Here is a 12,177-nt window from a genome sequence, read left to right on the forward strand (position 1 = left end):
GTTTTATTTAAAGAGGAAATTTGTTTTAACTGTGGTCCTGCCTGTGTAGGCTTGAAACACACTTTAATGTGCACTGATAGAATCCCATGAACATACACTAATGAAGTGAGGGGGCTTAGCCCTAGGCAGTTGGGGTGAGGTTGATTGCCTTGCTCAAGGGCAACTTGGTGGTTCCCAAGGAGTGAACGGACAGATTTCCACATGACTTGAAGACATTTCTAAGAATAGAAGTCTCCTCCGACTGGAGGATTTGCACAGCAAAGACCAGTTCCAGAAGGACAGGGATCAGCAGGACCACAGAAAGTCTAGACACCCTTCTAATCCCTTTCCGTTGTGAAAAGGGGTTGAAGGATGATGCTGTTCCTGTCAAAGGCAGCCCCCGCCACCCCTTCATGTCCTCGCCTCTCCTCCCTTACAGTTCCGGGTCTTGTCACGTGACATCACCGCCCCCACATGTGCAAGCTCTTCTCACCACCTCCTTCCCCCCCAAGTAAACAATTCAGCATCATTTCATTATGTCAGCTCACAGCCCTCGATTCTTATCTTTGAAAAGGCAGTCCCAAATTGCTGAGCATTTACAGAGACATATGCCAGACAGTGGTGAAAAATCCGGCAGTTTGTTTGTTATAAACGAAGTGAGTCTGATCAATGTGTGTGTGTATGGGTGAGTTCACTGCTAAGCTCATCATGCGTCGTCGACAAAAATGAACTGGTCAAAATCAGTGGCGTCGTCATTTCAGCTAAGGTTATCACTTGCACATTTTAAAACAAATGGGAATTCTGCTATCTGTACAAATATTTGACCATCCATGTAATGAATGCATCAGGACATCAGTTTGATTCTCAGAAAATGATTACATATGGGTATGTATAAATAGACTCACGTTTCTCACCTCACATGCATTCTTAGGAAACCTTGTGAATGGGAGTGAAAACTGCTCTATGGTGTTGGCACTGAGACGAAGTTGTGGCTAACATCCAAACCAAATAGGCTGTGTTGGAAATAATAGAATTATTAATTAAGGGCATAACACAAGGATGGTTAAAGACAAATAATGCTTTGTTACCCAGAAACATGGACCCGTTTGACTGCCTGCCCAACCCCCCTCCCCTTCCTCGAATGGTACAGTCTTGGTTCATTCATAAAATTCTAGCAGAGCATAAAAGGAGGGGCTTGCATTCTAGTCGTCCAGTTACCAGGTATATACCTGGAGGATAGACCTGTGTCTGCTCTGCCCAGCCGAAGGCCAGAGCTATATTTACCACTGATCTGGACCTGTGATATTTTTTTCCTCCGTGATGTACAATAACCTGATGCCTGACATGGATTCAGTCTCTCCCACCTGCCGGACAGAGTCTGCTGCCGGGACACTGTGCCAGAAGATGCCAGAGGAGGCGATCTCCCCAGCTTCCTCCTCAGAGAGCAGTGCAAAGGTATGAATGGCTGTTTTAATCATACTTCCAAAATGCAGCGAGGGGAAGGGGGAGGGGGGAATTAATTATAACGCGAATTGAAAATTCTCCCTTATGATTCTTCGTTGTGGGGGAGGGGGAGGTGGAACTGATTGATATGGTTTTAATTAACTGAATGCGCCTTCATTTCTTTTTGCATGACTTCAGTTACGTTGATTGTATCATAATGCTAGAGCTGAATTCAAACTGGAACATGGCAGTATGGCATCGCTGGACGGGATGTTTTGGTTCCGATGTCCTGGGACCAAATGTGAGCGTGTCGATGCAGCGGTTCATTGAGAAAAATAAATCCATTCAGGAGACTCCACAGCATCCCTGCGTCAGTGCTGACGTAGGAAACAATGATAAAGTCAAATATTGATCAGGAGAAAGCTATTTTGGGTTGGGTATATTTCAAGAAAACCAAACATGTAGGGTATCCTAACACTACTAATATATTATTTATAGTATTTATCAGTGTTTATTCAAGAAGATTCACTTTCACCCTCTCATAGCCTTGACATATATTGATTTGTAAATAAAAAAAATCTCAGTGCATGTCTGAAATGACTATATATTCATTTTTTTTCAGGAGCTCTGCCAAGACATGAGCGTTGAAGACACTCCGTTTGTGCCGACAGTCACTGCAATTTCCTCTACCCCAGATTTCCAGTGGATGGTCCAGCCTACAATCATTACATCTGTCTCCCCGTCTCTGGGTAGCAAGCAAGCCAATGAAGCACAAAGCTCTCAACAGGCAACACCCAAAGAGGGCGGGAATAAAGGAAAAAATGCAGTCAGAAAAGGGAAAACAGAGCAGGTAGGTTTGCTCAAGTGAAGTCTTTCTGCTATTGGACAGAATGGTCAGCAGTGTAATTTTACATATGCCAATCTGAATTCCTGGTGTGCAACAGTTCTGATGTGCATGCGGCTCTAGTAGCGTGTGCCGGCTGTGTGCCATCCTTAGGCACTCCATTTATATTCAGGTCACAGAGAGTCTGCAACAATGGTCTATTTTTAGACGCATTGCAGAGAAACATGCTTCTGCCAGCCTTCAGAGGGGGAATTTGCAACGGATGTAGCGGATTAGGAGATGAAATGGCTGGATTCTTCAAGGTAGTAACTGAATTATTTCTGTCACATCCCAGCTGTCTCCAGAGGAGGAGGAGAAAAAGAGGATCAGGAGGGAGAGGAATAAAATGGCTGCAGCAAAGTGTCGCAACAGACGGAGAGAGCTCACAGATACTCTGCAAGCTGTAAGTAAACAGTGATGTATTTACTCAGCTGTCAATTAGCACCAACTGAGTGTGTTTTTTCCAATGTGGATGATTTTCGGATGTTCATATATCTGAAGGAGACTGACAAGCTGGAGGAGGAGAAAGCAGCCCTGGAGACAGAGATAGCCAACCTGCTTAAGGAGAAAGAACGGCTTGAATTTATTCTGTCCACACATAAACCAATGTGCCAGATGTCAGAGGAGCTGGAGTCTATTTTCCAGGAGCCCACTGGATCCCCAGGGCTGCCACCCAGTCCAGATGAGGACAGACTCCCAGAGGACGGCATCCAGGAAGCCCCCTCGCTCCAGGACATGGACATCCCCAGTGATCCGTCCACAGCCATCTCTGGGAACTCCAACATCCTCCTGTGTGCCAGTGCTGACATCAACCTCTGCGATCTGGAGCCCTCCCTGGACATTAAGGAGGGGCTTCTGGAAAACATGCTGCCTAGTTTGGAGGATAAAACCCCCATGGAGACAGCCCGATCTGTGCCAGACATAGACCTGAGCAGCTCTCTAGGGGTCTCGGACTGGGAGACCCTGTACAAGTCCGTTTCCAGCGACTTGGAGCCTCTGAGCACTCCTGTGGTCACCTCCACACCCACTTGCAGCAGCTACCTGTCTGTGTTCACATTTGCCTGTCCTGAGCTGGACTCTCTCACAGAGGGACTAGACGGTCATAAAGGTGGAGGAAGCAAAGCTGAGTCTGTTGATATCCTTAACTCTCCAACTCTCCTGGCCTTATAATGCTCAGAGGGAAGTGATCCGTCTCATCTCTCTGGTTTCTCTGTTCTGCAGGTCCCTGACTTTGAAATGATGCCACAGTGTACTGTAACACTTCAAGGAGTAATGAAATGTCTTGTGTGTGATGAAGCAAAACATTTACTTTCTCCAGATAAATAGCCAACAGAGCGATGTAGCTAAAAGCATGGCTTTTGCTTTGACATGAGGGACAGGAGTGAGTTTTGATTAAAAAAAACGCATGCTAAGAAATTCCATATAATTTTCGGAGCTTATATAAATCTGATCTGTTACTAGATCTAAGATGTAATGTGGGACTTAATGTTACAGTATGGTTTAGTGTTTTGGTGTCAATAGTGTATTGATTGCTGTTAATGTTGTATTTACATATTCATCAATGTTTGAGTACCTGCATACCTCAATGTCATCAACTGTGGTTTGACCTCATTGAAAGTTTTCCATGAAAACATCCAGTGCTATATACTATATATATATGAATATATATCTTATGAAGATCTAACTTATGATTTATTTTTTTACCTTTCAGATTATGAATTGTTAAATTTGAAAATGAGTGAAATGAGCATTGATTGCTTATCTATGCTGCTGAATAACTACAATAAATTCTCGTTCAGAGTGAGGTTTGGTGCTTGTTTCTGCAGAATCAAGATAAAAATTTTACATGTGTGCATAAAATCTCTATAGCACATGATGATCGGTTGTGTATTGCACTGAAAAACGAGCAGGACCTAGCTCTTCACTTAACCTTGTAATAACGGTCAGTTTTGGTGTTCGTCAGTTGTCATCTGGCAGATGATCCTGTTTCCTGAGTGGCCTCCCTGTATTTTGAGTGCAGGCCTCTATCTGATCCTCGTCATGTTGTTGCAGTCTGCAGCCTCAGAGTTTCTTTATGGGAGGAGCGGCGCGACTTCCCCACTTCTGCCCCCACTATGTACTTTTTTACATCCCTGCTTACGTTTGGCTGGCATAGCACAAGTTCCGCATTCCCAAATCCTCCCAGATTGGGATCACGTTTTAAATCGGGCTGATGCAACGATTTCCACTTTTTAAAATCTACTCTCGACCCTCGGCTGACCACAAGAAAGGACATTTTTGGCACCTGGGATCAAAGTCAGGTCAGTGTACAAAACTTCACAAGTCGAGAGCTGGAGATTTGGTACACAGTACATAGCTTATTGTCGCGCCACGCATGGGTCCTAACGAGCATACTTTGAGAGCATGCAGCTAGCAAATCTCTATTATCGTCGCTTATTTACTGCTATTCACTGCAGTCCTGGAGTTCCAGAGACTTTTTGGTGTTTATAACAGCGTTGACACCTTGTGGAGCATGCTAGACAAAGATTACTTTCTTTGTTTGCATGCTGCTCTGTAGCACCGCGGTATGCACGTTTCAGGACAAAATGTTCCTATTTACTGCTGTCACCCCTTCACATTTATGTTGTGCATTCATAATTAAAAGCTTGATTTTTATTTAAAAGCAATCCACTCCAAGCGTAGGGCTGTAACGTTTTATCACTGCAGCTCTCGGATGGGAAGACGGCGTTACGTAACCTTAAGATGAATGCCGCACTAAAGAAAAACTTCCGCTTTCGAGTTGACCAATGGCTTCAGTGTGCATGCTGCAACACAATGTGTAGATGACTTAAGGTGACTAACCACATGTTCATGAAGAAATGAAAACTCATTCTACAAAAGTAGCCAGGGTTTTTTTAGGGTAAAAATACACATACTTCAACAGAAACTGAAGGGGTGAGCTGTTTTCAATACAGACCGTCATCACCCTCCACCATGGCTTCTTTTAACTGCTCTAATCATCTGGTGGGCTTTTTAATGCTTGAGTGTGTGTAATATGTAGGATCTGATATTTTGCATCACACATTGACTCAATTTTTTTCTGAAGTTTTAGAAACTCTTTAAAACACACCATATAGAGTTCCACTTGGTGCATTTGACCTGTAGTTTGAGGAAGTGAAAAGAAGTAGAAGTTGTTCTCACGTACCCTGAGAGTTCATGTGTCCTCAAATGTTCAGCTAATGTATTGAAGCCCTGGCTAGGGGTGAGCTGTAGCAACCCCAAACAAACTTCTTTCACGTCTCTCTTTTTGAGTAATTAATTCAATTAAAAAAAAAAACATTATTTTGGTGTGTGGAAATTCTGGAAGGTGAGATTTTGCATGGTGAGGGAGCCAACTTTTGAGCCTAGAGCTGAAACGATTCCTCGAATGATTCGAGGTACTCGATTACAAAAATTACTCGAGTAATTTTCTTCCCCTCAAAGAATCGTTGAATTTGAAAAAAGATCAAAGAGTGGTATTTCAAATAGAGCTGAGGCCGTATTAAGAGAGTTTTCAGACCCCTCAAGCTAACTCTTATACAAAATAGCAACTAGCAACAAATCTAGCTTCTTTTCTGGAGTTTGGAGACTAATGGGTCATTCTACGAAACGGGTGCCATTTGGGTCTGCAACATTTGATGAGATGTACAAGGCACAAAAAATGTGTCAAAGTGTGTTTACAAATTTTGGAGCTACCACAGCAAGTGCTCTTATTGACATGCTATATCAGAAAATTCTATTTCTTAAAGAGAAAAATTTTCATTTGAAAAATAACTGCTCTTTAACTTAATAAAAATGTATTTTATCCGATTACTCGATTAATCGATGGGATTTTCAGTAGAATACTGGAATACTAAAATATTCGATAGCTGCAGCCCTAGTTGAGCCCCTCTGAGGTGTAAGGAACACTGATGAAGGAAGGTATCCACTTCAGTGATGTACCATCTCTTGTTTCCCATCTATCCCCATCTATCTTGGGTAGTAGGAGACATTAGGTGCCATGTGATATAGTGTGTAACCTATTTGTAGAAAACATTGGTATGAGGATGTGAGATAGGACATGGGTTTCCTCCCTAAGCACTTTAACTTTTATATCAGACACAAGTACCTTGTGTTTGTTACAAATACACACACAAAAATTTCCCTTCAGATTTGACTTGAAAAATACTAAGATGCCATGTGTTTTTTTCCAAATGTCAAATTTGACATCAGATATTGCCTGTTGGCTGCTGAGTGGGTCAAAGGTCACTGACTATCTGACCTGAGACAACAGCTTTCCCCTGAGATGATGTATTAATTTCCTGTGCCTTTGGCTGGCTCTGTGTATATTGCTCCTCCATTGTTTTGAACAAATTTAAAAGTTCATATTCAGCATTTTTGCATATCAAGGTGTTTGCCAGAAAAGCCCTGAAAAAATGTATTGCAAATTGGACTGAAACAAAACAACAGTAAACAGTGTCATGAATGATTTTTCATGAGGTTTAACAAGAGTGCATGTTTTGAGTCCAACATTGACCATATTGTGCTTTATTCAGCCACATTTAACTCCCCTGACATTATGTCTAAGAGGGAGGAAACCACAGTGTATGTGTATTTCTTAACTCTCCTTGGAATAAGGAGAACTTGTCTGTGTTTTACACTTTTGTCCTTCTCTCTTTTAGCCTCTTGGGTTCAAATAAGAGAAACTCTTGCCAAGTTCTAAGTAAATGGTCATATATTCATTCCAGAAAAAGAAGCGATCTCATAAAATTGCTAAATGTGAGCAGCCTAGTATCCATCTTCTGTAACAGACTAGCAATTCATCAGAGTGGTGAAAGTGTGATGGCTTGAAGGAAGCTGTGCACCACAGCCAAATGCCTTTCTGAGGCCCTGTGACAGACTGCAGGTCAGACAAAAATCTTAGGTATCTATTTTTCTCTGACTTTTTTTTTTTTTGACTTAAAATGACTTTTTGTCCCCATCATATCATGAGTAGTATCCCAATACATACCAAAAACAGAATAGTAGACAGTTTTGGTGTTTGTTTGTTTTTTTTTTTTTTTAATTGATCTGGTTCTAGGCAGTCTGACTGTCTCCTGTCTTCTTCCTCTGATTCCTAGCTGTGGTCACGACCAAGTCTGACACGATGCCAGGACAAATCCCAGATCCCTCGGTGACGGCAGGCTCCCTGCCCAGCCTGGGCCCGCTGGCTGGGATCTCGGCCACTACGCTGACTGACAAGCTTAAATTTGGTGACTTCCAGGAGTTTGGTACGATGCTGTCACCTCTGCACTTCCTGGACAGTCTGGGAAAGAGGCCGCTAGTGATCAAAACAGAGGTACAGAAAACATCAAGAAGCTGACAACCAACAACTATGTCATGTGAATGTAAACCCTCGTTTAGAATAATATCTAAGTTAACTGTTTCTGAAGCTGAATCCTGAACATCTGTGGTAATTTTAATGGAACCACAGTGAAAAGTGAAGACAAACAATTTGCAGTTCTTCAGAATGAATTGACTAGATTCTGGTTTAATACACTACCATTCAAAAGTTTGGGGTCACCCAGACAATGTCATGTTTTTCATGAAAACTCTTTCTTTTATTCATCAAATGAGTTGTAAAATGAATGGAAAATATAGACAAGACATTGAAAGGTTGGAATTTTCTATTTATATTTAAAGTAATCATTTTGTCCTTCAAACTCCATTTGCAGCAGTTGCATTTCAGATCTTTGCTATTCTAGCCTTCAATTTGTTGAGGTAATCTGAAGGTATTTCACGCCACGCTTCCTGAAGCACCTCCCACAAATTGGATTGGCTTGATGGGCACTTCTTATTAGGGATGGGTACCTTTCACATTTGAAACATCATGATACCGATGCCTGGTACTTGGCAATCGGTATCGGTACTCAACGGTACCAATTTTTGGTACTTTTTTGTGTTTATGTGATAAAAAAAAAAGTATCTATTTGTTTAATGATAAACTATATATCTATTTTTCAATTTGATATATTTATTTTTAATATATAACCTTGCAATGCTGTGTTCATACATGGAAAATCGCCTACTCTTCAATCCCCTCACAGTCACAAGGATGCATCTAGGTACCTAAACATGGTACCTTTTGATTTTGCGTGAATTGGTCGGTACCTATAAAAAGTACCGAATTCGGTATCCATCCCTACTTCTTATGTACCATAAAGTCAAGCTGCTCCCTCAACAGCGACAAAGGGTTGAAATCTGGTGACTGTGCTGGCCGCTCCATTACAGACAGAACACCAGCTGACAGCTTTGTCACTTAGTTGTTCTTGCATAGTTTGTTCTTCGTCTCACAAATGTTCTTTTTATGATCCACACGTCTCAAACTCAGTCTTTTTTTCTGATCTTCCCCTGTCCTGTGTCTATCATTTCGCTCATCTTAATCTTCTGCTTCTGGTAGCCAGTCTCAGATGTGGCTTTTCTCCACTTTGCCTAGAAGGCCAGCATCCCAGGGCTGCCTCTTCACTGTGGACGTTGAGACTGGCATTTTGTGGGTACCATTTAATGGAGCTGCCAGTTGAGGACCTGTGAGGCATCTATTTCTCAACTAGAGATTCAAAAGTGCATGTCTTCTCACTTAGTTGTGCACCTGGACCTCTCACTTTTATTCTGGTTAGGGCCCATTTGTGCTGTTTTCTGAAGGGAGTACACACCGTTGAAGGAAATATTCAGTTTCTTGGCAACTTCTCGCATGGAATAGCCTTCATTTCCGAGAACAAGAATAGATTGCAGAGTTTCAAAAAAAGTTCTCTTTTTTCCGGCAATTTTGAGAGTACAATCAAACCCATAAATGCTGATGCTTGAGATACTCAACAGGCTCAAAGGAAGGCCAGCTTTATAGTTTCTCTAATCAGCACAACAGTGTCAGCCTTTCAACACCATTAGCTGTTAATGTGTTAGCTATTGTGCACCATTAGAACAGAGTGATGGTGGCTGGAAATGAGCCTCTGTTCCCCAATGAGGATATTCCTAGAATCATCAACCACATTAAAAAATGTCTAGATGGTATTTCTGGTTAATTGAATGTTATCTCCATTGAAAAAAACTGCCTTTCTTTAAAAAATATTGACACTTCTAAATGACCCCAAACCTTTGGATGGTAGTGTACATACAGAATTGTTCAAATATGTGATCAACAGGTTGGCTTGAACTGAATGGACAATCCTATAACAGCATTGAGCCATGCATTATCAACAGGGTCAAACGAATGTTTCCATTATGACTAGATGATATTTAAATGGCTGCTTTGACTTCCTGTTTTTCTTCTCTTTTTGAGTCAACAGATTAAATGAAGCTTGTTGAAACTAGAAAGAAACAGGACAACAGTAAATGAGACTGGTCATTTTGTATTCCAGTGATTAAATGAAAATCTATTAAAGATGAACAAAATTAATTTAAGTCTTTAGATGTTCTGCATTAGCTTCAAATACAATCATGTGGAGATGTCATACTAAGAGAGTGTGCAAACTCTCAGATAGCTTTTAATCATGCTGCTTTGTAGTTTATGAAGTTTCCCAGTGTACTTTTCATACCAAAACCTTTAACTTTCCATCGACACTGTTGTTTAGAGAGATGAAGAAGAGGAGAGGAGGAAACGAAGGCGAGAGAAAAACAAAGTGGCTGCAGCTCGGTGTCGAAACAAAAAGAAGGAACGAACAGATTATTTACAAAAGGTGAAACATACTGACATTATCAAATTATGATTTCTGTATTTGAATACATATTCAAATAAAGACATATTTATCCTGCCTTCAGTAACTGACAAAAAACCTTCTTAATTCATTCTTTTCTGCCTCTTCACCCCTTCCTCTCACAGGAATCAGAGCGACTAGAGATGTTGAACTCTGACCTTAAAGCCCAGATTGAGGAGCTGAAGCTTGAACGACAGCAGCTCATCCTCATGCTGAACCGCCATCGCCCCACATGTATTGTCAGGACTGATAGCGTCAAAACCCCAGAGAGTGAGGTGAACCCCCTACTGCAGCAGCTGGAGGAAAAGTGAAGTTTACAGCAGAAGAGAAAAAGGCAAACAGTATATAGCACTTAGGTTTGGTCATGGAGGAGAATCCAGCCAAGTCCCTCAACCTTGAATCACAGAGCGTTACACCAAAAAATGTGGATCCAATAAGATCAGACATTTACGTTTGTTTGATCTTATGCTGTCCTCCTATTTTTCATTTTGGCAGCAATCAGTGTGACTGTAAATGAACAAAGCACAACACTCCAATTGGCAGATATCTTTGCATTTCAAACATCCATGCTGTTTAACAGTGACTTTGTATTACTTATTATCTTTGATTTAGCCATTAGCTTACATGGATTCAACAAATTTTAAGCACTGGAGTTGGTTTGGAGTTGGTAGAATCTCTCTCAGTCAGATGCACCAAGGATTAGCTTGCCTAAGTTATCTCACACAAGATCATGAAAAAACATAAAAATAAGTTAAAATTGGATATAATTGAATCAAAAATCTGTGTAGATAAAACTGTGTTTCCAAGTTACTTTGGCTGTAAAGCTCAAGTTTTGTCATGAAATGACAATAGATCAATTATTCACACATTGTTCAGGAACAGGAATTGCTCATATGGTAAACAGGAAATATACAGGAAAGCCGATCAAGTGTTTGTAACTAAACTAATGATATCCATTTCTCTAATATTCAACCCAAGGGATGAAAGAAAAACCAGCAATTATGGGATCAGACTAGAAAAATAAACCTAAGTTTTAATAAGGGGGTTACATCAAGCCTCAGCTGGACATCATACATTAATCTTGCCATTAATGAGACGCATTCTGTGAATCTCATGAATGACACCAAGAAAATACAGTTGAGGTTTCATGAGTAAGCTTATTGATATATTTAGGAAATTATAATATAATCTACAACTCCAGCTCCATTAATTATTACATACAAATACTATATAGTGATGTTTTTGCTAGTTTTGCTAACACCTTTTCTAAAAGAAATAAATCCCATATTTTTCCAAAAGCAAAAACTCACAGACCAACTCATGACTGTAACTTCTCTCTCGTTTTTTTTTTTTTTTTTAAATTTGACTCATTTGGTGGCAAATGATTTTTTTTTGTGTAACCTTGATTCTTATGTTTTGGCGCAGGCGTCATGTATGCACATATATATGAAAAGTTTACATTGTACTTAATTTTCTGTTACCATATTGTTACTACCAGTTATGTTTATGTTTTTATACTTTTGTATATGATGTTATATAAGCATATAAGCTATCAAAGAATCCCATTTTGTATTTCCATAAAAAAATAAATGTTTAGTTTCTTTTTTTTACTGGATTTTTTTTCCGTCCTGACGTTTGGTGCTGAACTTTTTCTGTGTGCTTCTTGTGGGCAGTGACACCTAGTGGCCAGTAATAGCACAACTGGATTAACCCCTGCAAACAGGGTTTCAAACGTGTGTGTGTGTGTGTGTGTGTGTGTGTGTGTGTGTGTGTGTGTGTGTGTGTGTGTGTGTGTGTGTGTGTGTGTGTGTGTGTTTCTTTTTCTTTTTCACGCTTTTAAACCAAACACGGATTTATAATGTAATGCGATCAGATTGAGGGAAGCTCAGATTTAACATGTAACACATTTTATCATGAAATAGAGTATATGTAGCCTAAAACAAAAATTTTCAGATTATCCACAAATTAGTCTCTAGGGATTTAATTCCCAGATTATCAAGGAGATTACTGAAGCAAGAGAAACTAGAGAAATAGTTTGAAAGCAACCTTATTACATTTTAGAATAATGTGTTAAGTGTTTAGAATAAAGTTGATATCTTAGCCTAATATCTAAATGGTAAAAAAAAATAAACAAAGTAACATTAA

General features: G+C 40.3%; 2 protein-coding genes across 2 annotated transcripts; both read left to right on the top strand.

Annotated features, from left to right (window-relative positions):
• Positions 1 to 86: 86 nt before the first annotated feature.
• LOC141806416 (protein c-Fos-like) lies at positions 87 to 4,058 on the top strand. Its single transcript, XM_074691942.1, has 4 exons — positions 87 to 1,434; positions 2,045 to 2,272; positions 2,601 to 2,708; positions 2,807 to 4,058. Exons 1-4 carry the CDS (start codon positions 1,300 to 1,302, stop codon positions 3,473 to 3,475), a joined length of 1,140 nt encoding a protein of 379 aa, XP_074548043.1. The 5' UTR covers positions 87 to 1,299; the 3' UTR covers positions 3,476 to 4,058.
• Positions 4,059 to 4,330: 272 nt separating this feature from the next.
• LOC141806620 (jun dimerization protein 2-like) lies at positions 4,331 to 11,529 on the top strand. The gene is made up of 4 exons (XM_074692230.1): positions 4,331 to 4,605; positions 7,423 to 7,640; positions 9,910 to 10,014; positions 10,158 to 11,529. Exons 1-4 carry the CDS (start codon positions 4,518 to 4,520, stop codon positions 10,341 to 10,343), a joined length of 597 nt encoding a protein of 198 aa, XP_074548331.1. The 5' UTR covers positions 4,331 to 4,517; the 3' UTR covers positions 10,344 to 11,529.
• The last annotated feature ends 648 nt before the right edge of the window (positions 11,530 to 12,177 follow it).

The sequence above is a fragment of the Halichoeres trimaculatus genome, unplaced genomic scaffold, assembly GCF_033239565.1.
Source record: "Halichoeres trimaculatus isolate MK-OKI-2021-1 unplaced genomic scaffold, fHalTri1.1 fHalTri1_scaffold_17, whole genome shotgun sequence".
Lineage (NCBI taxonomy): Eukaryota > Metazoa > Chordata > Actinopteri > Labriformes > Labridae > Halichoeres > Halichoeres trimaculatus.

What these genes read in the sequence shown, in the direction of transcription:
- LOC141806620 (XM_074692230.1), top strand. Translation starts at nt 4,518, where the DNA reads ATGCAACGATTTCCACTTTTTAAAATCTACTCTCGACCCTCGGCTGAC. An exon ending in GCACCTGGGATCAAAGTCAG is followed by an intron (nt 4,606 to 7,422) that starts GTCAGTGTACAA and finishes TCTGATTCCTAG; the next exon opens with CTGTGGTCACGACCAAGTCT. An exon ending in CGCTAGTGATCAAAACAGAG is followed by an intron (nt 7,641 to 9,909) that starts GTACAGAAAACA and finishes ACTGTTGTTTAG; the next exon opens with AGAGATGAAGAAGAGGAGAG.
- LOC141806416 (XM_074691942.1), top strand. Translation starts at nt 1,300, where the DNA reads ATGTACAATAACCTGATGCCTGACATGGATTCAGTCTCTCCCACCTGC. An exon ending in GAAAAGGGAAAACAGAGCAG is followed by an intron (nt 2,273 to 2,600) that starts GTAGGTTTGCTC and finishes GTCACATCCCAG; the next exon opens with CTGTCTCCAGAGGAGGAGGA. An exon ending in TCACAGATACTCTGCAAGCT is followed by an intron (nt 2,709 to 2,806) that starts GTAAGTAAACAG and finishes ATATATCTGAAG; the next exon opens with GAGACTGACAAGCTGGAGGA.